Source organism: Gambusia affinis, linkage group LG09 (assembly GCF_019740435.1).
Source record: "Gambusia affinis linkage group LG09, SWU_Gaff_1.0, whole genome shotgun sequence".
Taxonomy (NCBI): Eukaryota; Metazoa; Chordata; class Actinopteri; order Cyprinodontiformes; family Poeciliidae; genus Gambusia; species Gambusia affinis.
The window spans coordinates 28,448,760-28,463,771 of NC_057876.1; the positions used below are offsets into that span (position 1 = coordinate 28,448,760).

Consider the following 15,012-nt stretch of genomic DNA (forward strand, 5'->3'; position numbering starts at 1 on the left):
ATATTTTTGGAACAATATATTTACTTCCATTAAATAAAACACAATATTTCGGGGATTGATGGGGAAAAAAACAACATAATTCCGTACCAAATAGTATACACAGAGCAAAAAACCAAATCATTTGTCGCAGGAACATTTTTGGATGCCTATTATTATTTTTTTAAATCCAGAATTGCTATTCTAAATCGATATTCACACAGACATTAATAATAAATTTATAATATGTTCGAAACACACAACTGGTGCGTTTTTAGTATGTACATTCCCTTTTTGTTTGCAAGCAAAACATGGTTCCTTTTCTTAGGATTTGTATTTTTTTTTATCCACATGCGTCGATAAGTTGGAACCTGGAGAGGAGTTGCAGCGTTGGAGCTCAGCCGCTTCAACAAACAGGAGATGATCATTCAAATATATTTACACGAACATTTCTGTCAACAGTTAACGTCCAGAATCCATCAGGGAAAAAAGCCCTCATGACGAGCTGTGAAAAGTGAAACAGGCCTTTATTTAGATTTTTTTTTTTACTCAGTGAATGAGGCCATCGCTCATCGGACAGGAAGAAACTTAAAAAACTCCCGGTTCAGTTTGACTCCGAGGAGGAGCTGAGTGTGTTTCAGTGGTTCAGTCTTCTAGTGCCCTTGTTTTGGAAAAAAAAAAAGAAAAAAAAAAGAGAAAAGTAGCTGTAGTAGTCTCTTGTTTCTGTGGACGGCTGCTATTAATTATCCGCACACTGCAAAAAATAACCACCGTCATAAACATTACCCTCTAAATCAGATTCCCTGCGTGAAAATGAATGAAAGTCAATAAGAGTGAATTAAGTCAAATTGTTCCGATTATTTGATGGAAAAGTTGAGTCTTGGGGGAGATGGTTACCAGGCGAGCAGTAAATTCCCTTTTACACTTCGAACAGTTCAAAATGATCTTTTGTGGGGTTAAAAAATGCTTTGTCCTCTAACATGTCAGCTCGGTAGCGATTTTTTGCAGTGCAGGGAGCAATTAGACCGGCCTGTCCACCGCGTACTGGCAAGCGCTCAGATTGGTGGCTGGATTCTGAACCCCCGCGTATCCAAAACTCGAGTGCTGCTTGGCTTTCAGTCTCAGGCTGGCCAGGCTGGAGTTACAAGTGTCTCTGTACACGTAGGGAGGGGTCGGCGGCGCGTAGGGGCACGCCGGCGTGGGCACCCCAGAGTTGAGGGAAGGGTTACTGAGGTTGTTCAAGTTATTGAGGCTGTTCAGGCTGGATCCCGGCACGCCGGTCACCGCGGATGGCACCATGCTGGAGGTCATGGAGGAGATGGAGTTGGGCGGCGAGAACATGGTCTGCGAGGATAAAGGGTTGACGTTCATGGAGTTGAAGAAGGGGAAGCTTTTGGTGGATAAGGAGGCGGACGTGAGGCCCTTGGCGGCCCAGTTGTTGTACGTGTAGCTGGGATACATGTCGTCGTACGGCTGCATGAGTCCGTTGAACTGCGGGCCGAAGCCGTTCTTACACAGCTCGGCTTGCTGGTTTCTCTCCCGTTTCCTCCACTTGGCTCGTCTGTTCTTGAACCAAACCTAGAGCACAAAAAAATAACAATTAAAAGAGATAACATACACTTTTTTTATTCTTATTTTTCTTTTGTTATTCGTGCATTTTTTAAATTGGATTCTAATTTTTCTCCCTCAATGTACAGAATTAAAATGAAATTCCTCTCATTCCCATTTGCGCAGAGAGCTCCCGTTTTACAGCCGCCTCTATCTGCGCGGAATACACACTGCAGTCTCAGTGGAGCATCTTAGCGTGGAGTGGATGTGTATTCCCCCGCATGCTTCCACAAACACTCTGACCTTAATCACACAACGTCAGGGCGACAATCGCAAAATACGAGCTTTGCACCTCTTTTACACGGAGGGAAGAACACAAGTGGCATGTTAATGGCCTCAACTGTTAACAGCGTCATCACTGCCTAATTACATCTAATAGGCAAATAATGCAGTGAATAATTTATCATTATTTTTAAAATAATTAAACGATAGAGATAATTTCCAGATTATTTGTTCTAAGATGAATATTTGCGCGTTATGTCATAATTGATCCAGTTTATTGGAATGAGGTCAAATTAAATGGTTTTATCCTGCACTATTTTAAAATGAATTTTTCTTTAATTATATTATGAGTATCATTTTTATTTGTCATTTTGTACGACATTTCAGTAATCCATAAAGTTTTATTTACGCACGTAATTGAGCCAAAAAGCCGAATAATTAAAAAAACTATAAATTGTGTTCATGTTCAGAGAGAATCAGAATTGCTACGCTTGGTGTGTGTGTGTGTTTGTGTGTGTGTGTGTGTGTGTTTGCGTGTGAGGGGGGCGTGCGTGTGTGTGTGTGTGTGTGTGTTTGTGTGTGTGTTGACGCACCCTGACTCTGGCCTCTGTGAGGTTGGTCCACACGGCTATCTCCTCCCTGGTGCTCATGTCCGGGTAGCGGTTCCTCTGGAAGGTGGCCTCCAGCTCCTGCAGCTGCTGGCTGGTGAAGTGAGTCCTCTGCCGCCGCTGCCTCTTCTTCTTGGACGGGTCATCCGAGGAATCGTCGTTTTTATTTTGTATTTTTTCTTTTTCTATAAAAAGAAAACCGGATTTTTTTATTGATATTTGGCTGTTTGAATTTTAAAAAAGAATAAAACCCAGATTTTTTGTTTTATCATTGTGAAGAACTTTTTATTGATTTAAAAATATATACTTGTTCCTATTGAATTGCATTCTACTTTTTATAATAATGCAAAAAAAAATACAAGAAACTATTTAAACCGTTTAAAACCAAACAATAGAAAAAACAATAATTCACCGTCAAACCAGAGACAAATGAGCTGCTATTAAAATGACAACTCCGGTTTTTATGCATATAAATCTCCCTTCATGGTGACTGATAGCAGCTATTGTTTCATAACCAGATGATCTCTGGGACTCCGGGTGAAACCCCGGCCGGTTCTTACCCACAGACTCCGGGCTCGATGTGTCCGACACAGTGTGCACCTCTAACCGGTGCTTAGAGTCCACGGAGCGCTGCAGCGGCTGCAGGCTGGAAGCCATCGCCAGAGCCGTGTGGTGCGTGGAGGAGAGTTTATTCCCTGTGAGGTGGTGGTCTATATTTAATGGATCCCTCATAGAGCTCATCGGTGAAAGATCTCACGAGCTTCTAGCACAGGAAGGCTGAGCGGAAAGTCCGACTCCGGAATGTGTTCAGCTGTCCAAAAAGCGCACAGCAGCACAGTTCCTCTTGCTGAGATGAAGCCCTCGTTCTGTTTAAACTGGAGAACGCTTTAAAACAGGCCATTGAGTTTTATCACAGCATCGGTGGAAAACTGCGGCTACCTTGGCTGACTATCAGAGTGACAAGGACAGGTAGGTGATATTAGATCCAGAGGCTTACACACACTCCAGCGCTCTCTGCTCATTTCAGCTGTTGCCTGTGCTCTGCCCATCCAACTGCGCCTCTCTCCACACCTCCACGTCACCGCTTTGCCTCCGCCCCAATTCTCTCTGACAGGCGCGTCCATGCGGATGTACCCAACCAACCGGAGCTCGCAGAAACGAGATATGTCTGCCAGTGTATTTATGCCGGGGCTGGCGCTTATTTTTCCTCTTCCAAATAAAAGCATGTAAAGTCAGATGAGACGCACGGTGTACCGAGCTGCGCCCCGAGCCGCCGCTGCGCAGCAGCCCAAGACCAAATAAAAATGAAAATAACACGGTTTGGCCTCATTTTATGAGACGGGTCCAGTGGCCCGGTAAAGAGATGGAGTGCCGCTGATACCCAGGCTGAGCCGCGCGCTCTCCGGCTCTGTCGCTGCAGTTTGCTCAGTGGATAAAGCGGCTTTTATTGAAAGGCGTAAAGAAAATAGATGCGCACTGAATATCAAAGACAAACACCTTCTGCGCCGCAGAGGTCCCGCGAAAGGACAAGCAAATGTTAACTTCAAAAGCAGGGCTGTGGTGGCGCCAGCGCTCCAAAACTATCTCGCGCACTTGTCAACTGACGCTAACTGCCAGACACGCAAGCTATGTGAAAAAAGCGCACACGTGCCGCATGTGTGTTCGCACAGGAGCGCTGAAGGAAAAGAGTCAGACGACTCCATCCAAAGGCTAATTTACACCAAGCACTTCAGTTTGTAAACATTCAGATTAGAATTTTTATTATAGAATTCTGATGTGTTGAAGTAAAGCATGCCCACAGCATAATGCTCCCACCACCATGTAACAGGCTGCCCCTGTTGCTCCACAGTGAGATTCAGGTGAACAGACACACCTTTGTGAAAAACAGAACTTGTTTTTCTAATGAGTTTTTTCCTCAGTACAACATGATCATCTATTAAAATCTAATTTCCATTTAGCTGAAATTGAGATTTGACCTAATTTGACTTCCATTGGACAAGTGTGAACAAAACCTCTGAAATCTTCTGAACTTTTATAGAATTTGAGTTCAAAATGACTTCAGGCTGCAGAATAATTTATTTATCTTTTTTTGTGGTTTCCTTTACAAGCAGTCTGACTCTCATCAACTATTTTAAAGAATATTCAGGTAAAGTCACAGAGTTTTGCTGATTGGGATGCAGAAGACATGCCGTGTCCCAGTTGAACCATTCTGGAACAGGTTTGTGTTGGAGGTAACTTGTTGACAGGCTGAGCTCAATGAGGAGAAACATGAGACATTTTAACTGACGCTGTCAGGGAAAAACTTTATAGAATAAATCTAAAACTTCTTTTTATGGATTAATCACAAACCAACTCTTAAAGGACAAACAAGATGAGCGATAATTGCAATAGAATGATTTAACTGAGTGACTTTCAGCAGTTAAACAAAAATTATTTCTGTCCAAAAACATTGACAAAAATCAAGCCAAAGAAACCAATTTAATTTGCTGAATTCTTCCGGTGTGGATTTTCGGTCTAAGGTAATAAAAGTAAAACAGTTCTCAACAAATTGAGTCCAAGACACAAAAGGCCTGACCTCACAGACTTTCTGATTCACGACATGCAAAAGAGCCACACACTAGCTGTCAAATGGAGAGATCCTCTTGACCCCCTCAGTGTTAGGCTTCTCAGATTCATTAAATGAAGCTCGACAGAGGCGCGCGGGCCTCCAGCAGCCGCAGACCTACTTTGGTGAGGACGGATTACTCCATCATGAGCGCTTAAAGCGGATCTGTCCTCACTTTGCTGCTGGATCCTGCAGTCTGCTCTGCCTGGGACATTTTTCTTTCTTTTCATCTAATTTTCATCTCATTCATTTAATGAACGTGACGCAATAAAGAAAAAGGAACAAATGAGTGTGAGAAAACCAGTGACAGAGATGTGATGAAGCAAATCGGGTTAAAATGCACCTTCACACGCATCATCATCATCATCATCATCATCATCATCATCATCATCATCATCATCATCATCATCATCATCATCTTTAGAAATAAATAAAAATGAGCCCTTCATCTCCCACGTGGCCAAGCGGACGCGCTTTCATGCGGCACATTTGGACTTGGCGCAGTAATCTCCCCCCCCCCCCCAACACACACACACACACACATATATATAAATAAATACCAGCAGACCACCGACACGCACAGAAACACACATCAGTCACCACTCCTGCAGGCCGATTACATGACAAATCAACTGGAGCGGAACCGTTTAGATGCGTCTGTTATGTGGAACACAGGAAATGAAAAAAACAACAACAATAATAATAATAATAATAATAATAATAATAATAATAATAATAATAATAATAATAATAATAATACATCAAACAGTGTGATGCCATTTTTCCCTCTTCCAGCCATATTGTAATACTAAACTTGAAGTGGATTATCGGTTTCCTCTTCATTTCTACAATCTGAATGCTTTATCTCTCTTCTGCGGATTACTGCGTGCAATAGGCCTCCGCCATAGAGGGCCATTAATTAGCAATTCAGTCAATATAGCGGGAGACGACAAGGCTTTTTACATAGGATTAAGAAGACATCAGATTCCACCATTAGCGTATTCCTGCTCACGAATGGGCTTTCATTATACATTTAGTTTTCCCAGGAGCCAATCCACCGAGCGCTGCATATATTACTGGGCGGCACAGATGACGCCCGTCTCTCCGTGATCTGCAGCTCCTGCTCGCCAGTTTCTGCGTCTATTAATCATATTATTTCTAATACGCGGTGGTTTCGATGAAGGGATGAATCCAGCAGCCGCATCGGTGTTTACTGAGTTACACAATCTAAGTTATAGTTTGTTCGTTTACAGCTGAATGTGATTTTCGAATCGAATTGGAGAGCAATAAAATAATTCCATTTCACTGAAAGAAATTTATTTTTATTTATTTATTTATTTATTTTTTGGAAATTGTTTCTATATTCACTGAATACTATGAAAAGTTGACGTTATAAAATTTGTTTTACTTACGCGTCATTTGCGTTCAAAATTGTAAAAAAATAATAATAATAATAATAATAAAAATAGAATGAAATAAACAATGGGTTGAAAATGAATTCGGTTAAACATTATTTATCTGCTCCAACCAGACGACGTTATCAACTCAGCCTGCTGTAAAGTTGGAGAATAATCTGACCAGCAGGTGGCGCACTAAGACAAAGAACAATGACCCACAGAGAGGCCAATATGTCTTCACATTTTTTGATCAGACTGCTAAAACTGACAAAAAAATATGTACGGGAGCTATTTTTTATTTTATCAGAACAAAAGAAAATCTTAGACCGACGTCACGCTGACGTAATTAGAGAAGGAGGTTATTTCTCAAACATAAGAATGACTTGAGATAATGACTACATTTCCTTCTTTTTATTATTATTATTATTATTATTATTATTATTATTATTATTATTATTATTATTATTATTATTATTATTATTATTATTATTACAACCGGTATATTTGAATGTGACTTTTAACGGGTTAAATTAATTGAGGATGGTATTATTAAATGTTAATTATATTAAATGTCTGAATGGATTTTTTTCTCTTTTCTTCACTGTTTTTAAAGGAATAAACTTGAGGAGACTCACCTATTTGTGCGCAGGTGGTGGCCAGTTTGCGGCAGTGGGACTCCATTGTGGCGCAGTGAGGTCACTGGTCTGCAATTTAGATAAACACAAAATATTCAGTCACTTTGATTACAAACAGCTTTGAAGGTTAGAAAATGTTTCAGTTTCCCATAATGACAGTGACGTCTTCAGATAATACTCTGAAACATTTTAAACTGCACAAAAAAATAAAAGAAATAATTTACATTAAAACAATAAAGCTTGAAAAATCAGGGAATACAAACATGGCGCTGTTACTTTAAGGGGATAAATTAATAAAATTTGAATCAGTGATGACTGTCAGTGAAATGTTTCTAATTAGTTTTTTTCTGGTTAAATTTTGTTATAGAATTTTGTTTTTGAAGCGTGTCAGAAACTACAGCTGCATTAAAACAATAATTGTGACGCCGTCCTCACTTGCTGTCGACATATTTCCGATTGTTTTACTGCATTGTCTGATTTCTGTGGCGTGGGTAAAACGCCTCGTGTTTTGCCTGAGCCTCCTCGCGTGTTTTGCTGCTGTCTGCAGCAGTTGGAAGTGGAGTGATTCCGTGGTAAAATCACGGGATTAGAGTCTGATTGAGATGTCTGTCGGTGGGATATTACAAAATTCATTATCGCAACCCCTCATACTACCTCGATATGAAGTTACACAGATGGGTTTTTATTAGTCCAGGCTCACACTGTTTGCTTATGATAATTCGAGGCGGGAGGAAATTTGCATGCATTCATGCTGTTAACCATTTTCCTCACTTCTCCTCCTCACCTGCTCTACATCTTCGCTGCGTTTCTTATATTCCCTGTTTTTCATTCAGAGGATGCAGATATTGGAGGTTAAGTTTTACACGGTGTGTAGCTGCGCGACAGTTCTCCAGAAGCCCTTCTCTATTTTTCAGCAGCAAAATGAAAGAGTGGGGGCCAGGCTGGAAGGTGGAAGGTTATTGCATGCTGCTCCGCGTTATCTAATCAGAGAGGTTTAATAAGAACTTCACATGCAGCCTGGGCTTTTCTGCGGCCTCTGAAGGCAAACCTGATTTTATTTAGAAAACTGAGATTTTAACACAGCAAAAATCACATAAATCCTCCCACAAATTATCTGCTTTTTAAAATATTATTTTTAAAAAAGAATTTCTGTTTTCCAGAAAGAAATGACACTACGCAAAAGAAATAAAATTCAAATTAAATTAATTTTAAATACATTTATATACAAAGTAAAGTGAAAAGAAAAGTAAAGAAAATAAATTTCTTATTTTAAAAAAATGAATACCAATGCACTAAATAATAATAATAATAATAATAATAATAATAATAATAATAATAATAATAATAATAATAATAATAATAATAATAATAATGCCACAGGCCCTTCTTTTTAATATCTATTTGGGATAAACTGCCCAGTGGGAGCAGTTTAAAGATAACTGCATCAGCATCGCCATCACCACTTTACTTATTTTCATCCCGTTCATCCATTCATTCTCACTCCGTGGAGCCCGTTTGCTCTCAGCACCAGCAGTTGATGTGAATCAGTGAGTCTCATGGCATCGGGCCCAGTGCAGACAGAAAGCTGGCATCGCCCCACGCAGGCTTTACTCGTGAAATTAGCACAGCGTGAGCACGAGGCTGCAGCCATCACCGGCAGAATGAGCCCACTAACCTCCATCATATGGTCCTGTATTAATTAAAGACGCGGGACTATCAGCATCATCACGTTTTTTTCTATTATTTTATTCTCTTAAGGAACAAAAGTGATGAATTTCCACCTACATCACCTGAATATTTACTAGTAAATCGCAACAAGAGGAATTTTACCTACTGATGCTCTTAGACTCCAGATAGGAGATTTAATTATTCTAAATGTTCGTTGTTTTCCTTGTTTTGGTAGTTTTTGCGCATAAATAGGATCGCAATGCGTGTTTCACTCTGCGCTCTCCATCACCGCTATAGTAACACCTCATAATCATCCGCCGACCTGTGCGCCAAACGGTTCCCTCACTTCCCCATTTATGTTCCTCCAGTCACGGCTTTGAAATAAACATCAGAAAACGCACAAAGTGGAACAAATTCCCTCACTCACATTAGCTCACATTTCGGTTCTCCTGTTTTTTTTCTTTTTCTTTTTTTACTCAAAGTGCTCCAGTTCCTCCAGTACTCACCAGCTGCGGACACCGGACGGGACAGGGATTTTTTCTGTCTCCAAGCCGTCGGCTTTTCTTGTAAAGTGAGGAAATTAATCCCACCGTCCTCAGAAGCTGCGCTCACGGCTCAAACTCAGACAACCTCGAGCTCCAGCGGCGGTGAACTTTCTGTCCGTAAAGGTGAGCGTCGCATGGAGGAGCTCCCACACGCCGCGCGTATCCAAAAAAAGAGACGCGGCGCTGCCTTTAGGTTTGTTTCATTTATGCGCATAAATAAGTGTCTGTTTACAGCGCGCGGAGAAAGTGCGAAGGAGGCGCTTTCATCCGAGTCTCCCCTTGGCTCGTTCTCTTCTGTCTTCCTCAACTTTTTTTTCCTCCCTTGAAAGACGCTCCAGGAGTGGCGCAATTTTTCGAGCTTTTGAGCTCAGAGGGGAACTCGTGTGTTTGTGTGCATGTGTGCGCGCGCGCTCACAGAGGGGTGTGAATGTTTGCGTAGAGCAGAGGGCAACTCTCAACTTTCACCAACAATCCAAAAATTCAAGAAGGAAGCGGTGATGAAACGACCTTTTATCTAAACATTACGGGCGCGTATAACTTTTAATAACTAATATCCTTATGAATAAAAGGCCAAACTATTTATAACTTTGGTAAATTGTGCGCTAAATAAACAAGACGCAACAACAGCTGTCTGTAAACCGTTCATATCTATTAAATGCAGATAATAATTACATATTTTCTCATTCCTGAAAACCATTCAGCCTCAATTAAGGACTGTTTGATAAGACACAAAAAATACTTTATAGCTAATTTAATACACCCACAAAACGTAATATTTAAAAAAAAAAAAAAAAAAAAAAGCTGAAAGAGTCGCTTTTATAAAGATGCAGTGGCCTCCTTCTGCGCCAGACAGAGCGCTATCGTGTTGCGGATTTATGTGCGGACGGAGTGAACAGCTGGCTCGGATGCAAATGTTCTTTATGGATCCGTTTCGTTTGATGCAGACTGCATGCGTGTTCCACCCGCATCTAAAGCGAGGCGAGCAGACCGGACGGGCTCAGGCCTGCGTTGTCCCCCCGCACCGCACCGCACCGCCCCCTCCAGCCCGCCATCCCGGCACATAATCCGTCTTTTACATTTTTAGTCATACTCCCATTAAGCCAGTAATTAATGCGCTCATCCACACGGGAATTTCCACGCAAAAGGGGAACACTGAAGCAAAACGTGCGCGTCGTTTCTTCTCAAACAAACAAAAAAGAAAAAAAATATATAATTAAAATCAAGTAATTGGAAATATATTTAATAAATTAATTTTTAAAATAAAAATAACTAATTGTAGGAATAGATACAGAATAATAAAAAAGATTTTGCGCCAATTGAACGTATTTGGACTCGTAGAAGATCCAGTGGATTATTTTAAATATTTTCTAGTTATCTGACCTGCAGTGTGCTGGAAGGACAAATTTATGTCAAACATTTTATGTCAAACATCCCGGTTTGTCAGGATTTCACCAATTTCTCAAGGAAAGCCTACCAAACCCGCGCAAATGAGAGAAAATGCAAATAAAAGAAGAAAGCATCAGCCCTGCATCACATAGATTTCTCCACATCACGCCCCGCCTGCGAGTACAGAAGAAAGGGGGAGCGCAGCGTCTGGAGAGGCTTGATGCTTCGGCCGCATATGCTTCTCTTACCTTCTTACACAAAGAGAGGAAGAAAAAAAGTGAGTGAACAGCCTCCTCTTTCTCACGCAGAAAGATGCAGAGGAATGCCTGAAGTTCAGACAAGGCTGGCGGGTATGAAATCTTTCGCCTCGGGGGCAAACCGGCGGCTTCTTTTCATTTCAAGCGCTTATCGATTTGCCGTTGTCATCTTTGGCGACGCAGAAGGACACTTGAAAGAATTTCTGATGGGCTGTGATGTGAGAAGCAGGGTGACCTGCTCCGCTGGTGCTCTCTCCTGATTCTTAACGAGCACATCAGCCCGTCTGTGTCAGCGCAGTTTGGACACTTCAACTTTTCCCTCCTCCTGCATGCGCTGGAGAGGATTTCAAAACACTCTCAGCAGCTTTTTATGTATATCAGCACGGCATGCGAGCCTGAACTTCAGGGAGGAGAGATGATAGACTACACAGGCAATCAGCCGTCAACGGAGCTTCATCTGGGCTCCTTTAAAAACAGAAACTTCTTTCCTTGAATTTACGAAACTCAGCAGTTGGTTCCATTTCTTACATGCAACAAATTCAAATTGTTGTCACATTTGTACATATTTGTTGCTTAGACGTTGTAAATGCATCTCAATGTAAAATGCTTTAGTTATTAGAGTCATAATTTAAACATGTAAAAGCTTGACTGCATTGTTGGCTCTGGTGGCTCAACCCATAGATTCTCTGTGGTTCGTGTTTCTGCTCATCTTTTTCTACCAGACTTTTTCCTTCCACAAAACTTTCCACTGGAATGCTTGTAATGACCTTTGGTGATTGCTGGACATCTCTTAAGTCGTTCTTCAGGATTGCAAAGGCCTTAACATAGCCATAATATTCTATATTAAAATCATTTTGTTGTAGTTATTATGTTTCATTTTGAACTGACTTAAATTACCTTTATATTAAAGTTGTAATTTATGGAGATGCTCCTGCATGGGAGCAGATTTCTAACCAAAAGGCCTGAAATCCCTCCCATGCATCACTGTAATTATTGCAGACTTTAATCTCATTTCTTCTTTGTTGAATCACCATAATGTGCAGCTGCTCTGAGTAATAAACTCTGACTCCGGAGTGAATTTGTCTCATTTAATTTCCTCACAGGGTAGTTTGTTGCACCTCATATCCCTCTCCCATCGTTGCATCCTGAACGTGCTTTTATGGATAACTCACATCACAGTCAAATCACAAAGGAACGTCCCTGTAATTTCTTCCTTCACCACAGTTATTTTTGAATAAATTCACATACTCCCATCGCATTATCCAATGTATTATATTGCATCAGGAAGCTTTAGCAGATATGAAGTGGTTTCATTATTTCGTGTTTGCCTTTGCGTCTGAAAACAGCTTCCTCCTTTCTCCTTCCTTTTTTGCACAGATTTGGCCTAAAACCACATGTAATTTTCACAATGTTCAGTCTGACCAAAATTCTGTGGGTCACGTCGTAAAACTTGAAGTTGTAAGTGTTGCTTCCAAAGCCACACGGCTTTGAAGAGATCTACTAATATGGTAGAAGTCTAATAATGAGCAGAAATTTTGTTTCATTTACGGTTGAGCCTAATTGAAAGGGCGGCTTATTGGGAAGAAGGAAGGAAATGAAGGATGACGAGGAGAGGGAAGGGAGTTAGAAAAAGACACAGAGGTGTAAAAAACAAAACATTTGCTGAGACTTTCTCCTCCGAGTCAGAAACATCCTGTGTGTATTTCCATTAGTCAAGTAGCTCTCCAAGAGCGTTATTAGTGAAAAAGCTGGCTGTAAATTAACCAAATTAAAAGGGTGGATCTTTGATAGCTCTTGAGCTTGTTGAGCGGCTTTATGCCTGATCCTTGCTATTCCAGCTCTGTCACAGTACCAAAGGGAGATGAGCTGCAGCAACTCTAAGCACTCCAACTCAGCTTGTGGTTTAGAGCGCAGTAAGTAAGGCCTGTAAACGGCTTCCTTTGCTCGCCTCACTCCTCCTGACATGCCCAGCTAACATGGTGTATATTTAAAAAGTACTCAGCTCTTCGTCTTTGTCTTCTTCTGTAATTATCCCGTCGATGGCTACCAAAAGAAATGCAAAGCTGATGTCATTGTGGGTTCGGGCCCCCCAGGCGCTCTCATATTTACTTCCATGAATGAAGCAGCTTCAAATGAATACAGATTACTCTGATTTAAACTCTGCTCTGTTTTTGTGTGAGACCTGTCAGCCCTGACGGGTCCAAGCAAGCCGTCTCCCCTGCTCTTGACTTTGGACGTGACATGGCTTTGGTCAGGCATGATGGGAAACGTCCTGGAGACCAGGACGACTTTCATTAGGCTGACTGTTTCCACACGGAGGACCGCGGCGTTTTATGGCGCAGAGGTCGCTCCCAGGGAAAGCAGCTGGTGGTGCATGAATAAACACATGCGGCCTCAGCCTTAATCACAGGTGCGAGTGGGCCAATAAATTGCTCCTGCAGGTCTCTGATCAATTACATGAAAAATCAATGGGAAGCTGCCACTAACCTGCCTAAGGGGAAATCGGCCAAGAATGAAATTGGTGTGATAAAATGACCATGATGCCTCCCAGCTTGTCGATAACATGTAAAACAGTCCGGCTACATGCTAACTCTCCTGTCAGCAGAGCTGAGGTGGACGCAGAGGTCACAATCAGCTCCTTTCTAATTGGTCTTCTTCTGCAGAGAAACAGGATGAGGAGAGGAATAAAAAGACACACAGAGGCTAATTTCACACCGCAGGAGGAAAACAAGAACTAAATGGAAATCTTAAAACACAAAATTCATGTGTCACATAATGGTAGGAGGAGAAAGTTAAATGGTTTAAGGTCATATTTAATAGAAAAAGGCAGAGAAACTCCTCTCACACATCTTCACATCTAGCTGGTTTTATCAATACATGCAGGAGTTTAAGAAATGTTGCTTTGAGGGGAAAAAAGAAACCAAATATAAAATGTTTCTGGAAATAAATTTTTGGCCAAAATGTGCCTCTGATTTCCTTTCATGGCCTTTGTCTATAATCCCTCAGAAAAAAAATATTCAAACCCATTAAACCTTTTGTCACTTTGAAATGACAAACTTTGGGATTTTATCCAGCAGACCATCACATTGTATTATAGTCTGGCTACTAATAGTTGCAAAATGTAAGGAAAAGGACATGTGACTTTCAATGTTCTGTATAAATGAAAATATGAAAAGTCTGGGATGTATTTGTGTTCACCCCTCCAGCACTTTACTCTGTGGTCAATCTGCTGGAGTCAACCTCTACCAGCTGGGAGCATCTGAACATTTGACCCGTTTACAACAGAACTAAAGCTCAGTTGGATTGGTGGACAGCATCAGTTCTACCACAAACTCTCAGCTGAACTTTAACTGAGCCATTGATTTGACCAGAGGTTCACCAAGCGACGAATACTTCCACCTGAGTAGAGGATCTCTACAGCTCCTCCTGAGTTACTTTTGCTCTTTGCTGCTTCTCTGATCATCAGTTTGCATGAAAAGTCACCATAACTATTGTTTTGTTTTCACATTAACTGTCATGAAAGTCTATTTCATTTGAATAGTTTTATTTTGAAAGCACGCTGAGGTCAGGTCACTTCCTATTCTCAGTGAGAGAGTAGGAAGATCAGATCAAATCATACACATGGATTCTGATGCAGACAGTTGGTTCCACTGGAGTTTATTTAGGAGTATCTGAATAAAAGGAGTTGGATACATCTACACACCAACTTTCCACATTATTATAGGTAAACGATATAGAACTACACATCGCTTTCACTTTGTTTTGGTTTTCTACATATAATCATAATTAAATAAATTGCAGTAAACAGTATTTAAAAAGCATGTAGAAACATAATAGCACGTGTGAAACAAAAACATCAGTTTTTTTCTATTTAAACTTGTAGGGACTCTTGGATTCAGTGGTTTATATGCATCTTAACAGAATTCAGGTCATATGTTTGACCTGAATTCAGTTTATGTTAACTGCTACACTATCCAAAAAATATCATGAGACAAAAAAATAAAATTCACAATTATGTTTTAGATTTATAAGCTGTTTTAGGGTACTATTTCTTTGAGAGTGCTCTCAGGTTGTTCTGCTGCTGCCTGGAGGGAGAAGTGAAACA

The 15,012-nt window shown here is 40.9% G+C and overlaps 1 protein-coding gene across 3 annotated transcripts; it reads right to left on the reverse strand.

The window, feature by feature from the left end:
* On the reverse strand, window positions 1–11,123 carry pitx2 (paired-like homeodomain 2). Of its 3 annotated transcripts, none has more exons than XM_044127243.1 (4): window positions 9,226–9,697; window positions 7,052–7,120; window positions 2,400–2,599; window positions 2–1,554 (listed from the first exon to the last, which is right to left on the reverse strand). In XM_044127243.1, exons 2-4 carry the CDS (start codon window positions 7,095–7,097, stop codon window positions 997–999), a joined length of 804 nt encoding a protein of 267 aa, XP_043983178.1. In that variant the 5' UTR covers window positions 7,098–7,120; window positions 9,226–9,697; the 3' UTR covers window positions 2–996. The 3 variants fall into 3 exon arrangements, with proteins under 3 accessions (XP_043983177.1, XP_043983178.1, XP_043983179.1); XM_044127244.1 differs by lacking the exon at window positions 9,226–9,697 and adding an exon at window positions 10,899–11,123 and having other exon boundaries at window positions 35–1,554; XM_044127242.1 differs by lacking the exons at window positions 7,052–7,120; window positions 9,226–9,697 and adding an exon at window positions 2,975–3,533 and having other exon boundaries at window positions 1–1,554.
* Between the last annotated feature and the right edge of the window lie 3,889 nt (window positions 11,124–15,012).

What these genes read in the sequence shown, in the direction of transcription:
- pitx2 (XM_044127242.1), bottom strand. Translation starts at nt 3,155, where the DNA reads ATGAGCTCTATGAGGGATCCATTAAATATAGACCACCACCTCACAGGG. An exon ending in ATCGAGCCCGGAGTCTGTGG is followed by an intron (nt 2,600 to 2,974) that starts GTAAGAACCGGC and finishes TTCTTTTTATAG; the next exon opens with AAAAAGAAAAAATACAAAAT. An exon ending in TCACAGAGGCCAGAGTCAGG is followed by an intron (nt 1,555 to 2,399) that starts GTGCGTCAACAC and finishes TTTGTGCTCTAG; the next exon opens with GTTTGGTTCAAGAACAGACG.